Genomic DNA, 4,888 nt, shown 5'->3' with positions numbered 1-4,888 from the left:
GACATTTCTTACCAAGTTGCTCATTACCTTTTTTCCACTTTTTTGAAAAAAAGAAAATAATGTCACTCCAAGTTTCAAAGGGTTAAATAGTAAAACTATGGTGAAAGTGTAGTGTTTGTTGAGTACTAAGCATATGTCTGGATAAATGAGACTTGGATTTTACTGCACAAGATTTGTGAAAGTTTAACAGGTTTTTAATGCAGTTTTGCTGTTAAACATGAACCTGGTTTACTTCAATTTATGTAGAATTTTCTCAGTTTTTGGATTCTTCATTCCTGACAGGCATGAGACAAAAACAAGTTTTCCTCCATGTAACATGGGGTGAGCAAATTATATAGAAATGGTCATTTGCAGGGGGTTGCAGTATTTGTTTTAATGCACAGCATCAATTAAAAACTCTGTAACTCCACTGAATGTTCTCACTAAGCTTTGGGCACAGTGAGTGGACTCCAGTCACTGCGAGCACTACTCATCACTCTGTTTCCTGATAGGCTGAGACAGCCGCCAACCGCATCTGCAAAGTGCTGGCTGTCAACCAGGAGAACGAGCAGATGATGGAGGACTACGAGAAACTGGCCAGTGAGGTTAGTACAAAACCTCTCAGCATGTTTACACCTGAGCTCCCTAGACCTCTTAACTTTGTTAAGTTAAATTAGCAGATACACTGAGCAACTGATATTTAATTTATCAATGAGAAAATATCAGAGCCTTGTTTACACTGGGTAATTGTTTTCCCTCCTTGTCTTCCTGTCCTCAGCTGCTGGAGTGGATCCGCCGGACCATCCCCTGGCTGGAGAACCGAACCCAGGAGAAGACAGTGAATGACATGCAGGCAAAACAGGAGGACTTCAGAGACTACCGCTGTGTTCACAAACCACCCAAGGTGAAAAATATATCTAAAATGTATTTTGTTTTATTTATTTTATTTAAAGGGGACCACGTATAGTCCAAAACATAAATGTTACCATTAGATGCACAGTTCCAGATTATAGCTCATGTAGCTTAAGTTCAAATTTTGATCCAGAATCATACCAAGATATTTAAAATCACTGACCATGTCAGTCAGTTCACCTTCAATATTAATGTTCGCATTAGGATGTTGTACCATAGTTTAGGAAAAAAATATTCAAACTTTTTGTTTTACTGACATTTAGACTCAGACAGGACTGATCAAGCCACTGTGTATTTTTTTCTAATGCAGTTGTTAGCTAGGTACTCAGGTATATACACAACAGTATTGTCTGCATACATTTGTATTTCCTTGTCATGGCACTATTTTGGGAGATTATAAATGGAAAGGCTAAATAACAGCGGACCCAACATGGACCCTTGTGCACCCATGTACACTTCATGTAACTACACAGTGCATCACAGACTCCAACACATTTCATCCTATTTGATAAATATGAAGACATTAATGCTAGTGCTCCAGATGAGAAATTAAATCTGGAGAGTTTAGACAGTAAAACATTATGGTTGACTGTACCAAATGCTTTACACAAATTCAAAAATATAGCCCCAACTTGTCTTGTCGTGAGTCAACTTGTCTTTGTGTCTTCAGGTCCAAGAGAAATGCCAGCTGGAGATCAGCTTCAACACTCTGCAGACTAAACTGAGACTCAGCAACAGACCTGCCTTCATGCCATCAGAGGGACGCATGGTTTCTGTACGTTCGCATTCATACAAATCAGATTCTAAAGATGTTTGAATACTTAACAAACTGCGGAAAATATGATCTTGGGGAAAATTCAAATAGCAAAAAAACTGATATACATACACACTGATGAGCAAAGATCTGCTCTGAAAGATTCACATCTGCACTTAAACTCAATCTCAGTCACAAATTGGACTCAATGACTTGTTCCCACTATCTGAGGCCTCTTTAGTTTTGAGTTGTTGTTGGGTTAGCTTCTCAGTAAGCGATGAAACAAAACAGTAAAGTGCACATATGTAAGTAAAACTGCACTGAGACAAATTCAGTGTTTCCACTAAATACATTCAGCAGCTACAAAAATCTCTCAGTACGCAGTCAACTCACTGTCTCGACTTTAAGCAGCCAAAGTAGGGGATGTGCAGAGTTTATGAATTGATCACCACCAGATAAGGTTGCTCAGATCAATTGGTCACCAATCACTATCAGCTGGTATTCATTCTAAATAGTTTAAGCCTGTCAAATGATTTTTTTTTAATGTTATTGTGTTTAACCACATTTTTGAATCACATTTTCAGTTTCAGTATTTTGCATTTCAAAAAAGTTTCGAAGTCCATATTACCAAAATGAAGAAATTCTGACCAGGGTTGTCTTAATAAGGAATCAAATGGCAGCAAAAAAAACTGCATGGGACTAGCATAAAGTGGGCATGTCTGTAAAGGGGAGACTCATAGGTACCCAAAGAACCCATTTTTATTCAGATATCTTCAGGTGGTACCACCCTGGTTGGTAGTCTGAGATTCCTCAGGTCTTCTAACTTGATACCAGTCACGCTAGCCTCCGTCTGTTTTTGCAAGCTGAGATGCACGCCGACCACCAGTTACTGAATGTAATACACCCAATATGCATAAGTGTCTCACACAGCCCCACTTCAAATCCACAACTATCACATGAAATATCTTTGGCATGTCTTAGTTTGATAAATGCTTCATGCTCAGTGCATTTAGACAAAATCACATTGATGTCCTCAAATTCAAAAAGTTGCTTTTTGCCATCATACGATGAACAGAAATGTCCTCGATCAACTTTAAGTGAAGTTCTTTCAGATATTACAACAGAATACTCTGTAGAGGGTCACACCATTTAATTCATACTGTTCATTTTGGAAAGGTTTATGGTCGCGGGAGCAGCGTTTTATTCTGCTATATGTGAAATACACAGACAGAGAAACAGGAGCCACACTTTACTCTGCAGTGAGGGATTCATGTCAGTAACTGCTGCTGCTGTTTGCTCTCAGGACATCAACGGAGCGTGGCACACTCTGGAAGGAGCAGAAAAAGGCTACGAGGAGTGGATCCTCAGCGAGATCAGACGTCTGGAGAGACTGGAGCACTTGGCTGAGAAGTTCCACCAGAAGGCTGCGATCCATGAATCCTGGACCGATGGTACTTAAATCATCACACACACGTTCACACTAGATGAACACACTTTACACTGTGCTGAATCACCTCTCTGAGATCAAGATGGATACTCTTGTTTTTGCAAAAATCTTGCCCCAGTTTCATGATTACACGTCCCTCTTAAATCTTTTGTCTCCTCTTCATCCAACAGCACTTTTTGTCAAAGTGGATGTAATAAATAAGATTTTAAAAAAGACAAACACAGCATTGAGCTTTATTTACAGTCATGGAATATCGCAATCACTTTTTCCAGGCCTGAAAAAGGCATTGAATCAGTAAAAATCATAAAAGTTTTGGAAACGTCATGGAATTTTGTAGTTTATAATAAAATTTTTGATGTAATTAGGCAACATTTTAAATTTATTTTCTGCAGCCTTCGACATCACATAGCTTTGATATGCATCGCTGTGTGACGTTTTGTCCACTATCATGTGTTTCTTAATTTCTCCCCACATTTCATCTCTCCCCTCATGTATGTGCCTGATAGCAGAAACTATGTGTGAAATGTATCATTGGTAAAAATGCGTGAGAGCCCTGTATTTAACCAGTCAGTGTTAAAGCACGAAATCGATGCTGTTTTTTGTGTGTTTTGCTGTTTTGAGCTTCTCTGCAGCTTTTTACAGGTTGAGAGCTTGAATGAATTGTGTTTGTATGCAGGTAAGGAGGCCATGCTGACCCAGAAAGACTATGAGACTTCCACCCTGTCAGAAGTGAAGGCATTGCTACGAAAACACGAGGCCTTTGAGAGCGACCTGGCAGCCCATCAGGACAGAGTGGAGCAGATCGCCGCCATTGCACAAGAACTCAAGTAAGGAAAGAAGAAGTGTGGAGTGATAAACAGCCGTTGACCTGACAGGTCACACTGTCGAGAGAAATAGTCCTGACAGGAAAAACCTTCTGCATAATTTATCGGTGTATTAGTTTAGAATCTCATATGAAATCTGTGTGTTTCCAGTGAGCTGGATTACTACGACTCTGCCAGCGTCAATGCTCGCTGCCAGAAGATCTGTGATCAATGGGATGTCCTGGGAGCCCTCACCCAGAGCCGCAAAGAGTCACTGGAGGTACGAATAAGCCTGTTATATGTGTGCGTAAGTCTCTGATCAGATGTTGGTGACCGTTACAAGATCATGAGAAACTGATGCTTCCACATACCTGGATGTGAGAAGATCGCGTGGCGTGTTTGTCGCCACACCTCAATCCAAGGACTTTATAGCGCTCTCTGTGTAAATCGTATTTCTGTTCTTTTTTTCTATTTGTTTGTTTATTTATGTATTTACTTGTCCTTTCCTACTCTGTTAAGTGGCCTTGGGAACCTTGAAAAGCACTATATTTATTATTGTTATTATTATTATTATTTGTTATTGTTGTTGTTGTTGTTGTTGTTATAATTATGAAGCAGTAGTGTGTTTTTTCCATTTTGTCCTTATTTTCCCAAAAGTTCTAAACAAGAAAGCATGTTTAGAGAGAATATTTGTTGCCATGTGAACAACTCTTACAATGTATCACAAACCTATTATCTCTATCTGCATTTCAGCCAGAGCTGCAACAATTGAATCGCCAAATATTTCAATAGTTGATTTGTTGTTTTAGCCATTTTTCGAGGAAAAAAAGTGAAACATTTGCTGGTTCTCTCTTAAATGTGAGAATTTGCAGCTTTTCTTTCTCACTTAAAATTGTAAATGATATATGAGAATTTTTCACAATTCTTTTAATTTTTCATGGGCGAGATGATTATTTGTTAATGAAAATAATCATTAGTTGCAGCCCTGTGTAC

At 39.0% G+C, this 4,888-nt stretch overlaps 1 protein-coding gene across 1 annotated transcript; it reads left to right on the top strand.

Moving 5' to 3' along the window:
* The first annotated feature begins 451 nt into the window (after nt 1-451).
* On the top strand, nt 452-4,229 carry LOC121963253 (alpha-actinin-1-like). The gene is made up of 6 exons (XM_042513571.1): nt 452-584; nt 758-883; nt 1,562-1,666; nt 2,949-3,096; nt 3,769-3,919; nt 4,067-4,229. Exons 1-6 carry the CDS (start codon nt 552-554, stop codon nt 4,212-4,214), a joined length of 711 nt encoding a protein of 236 aa, XP_042369505.1. The 5' UTR covers nt 452-551; the 3' UTR covers nt 4,215-4,229.
* Nucleotides 4,230-4,888: the final 659 nt, after the last annotated feature.

This window comes from Plectropomus leopardus, unplaced genomic scaffold (genome assembly GCF_008729295.1).
Source record: "Plectropomus leopardus isolate mb unplaced genomic scaffold, YSFRI_Pleo_2.0 unplaced_scaffold10617, whole genome shotgun sequence".
In the NCBI taxonomy this organism is placed as follows: Eukaryota; Metazoa; Chordata; class Actinopteri; order Perciformes; family Serranidae; genus Plectropomus; species Plectropomus leopardus.
The sequence above is the reverse complement of the archived record's forward strand: the minus strand, read 5'-3'. Positions and strand labels throughout refer to the sequence as shown.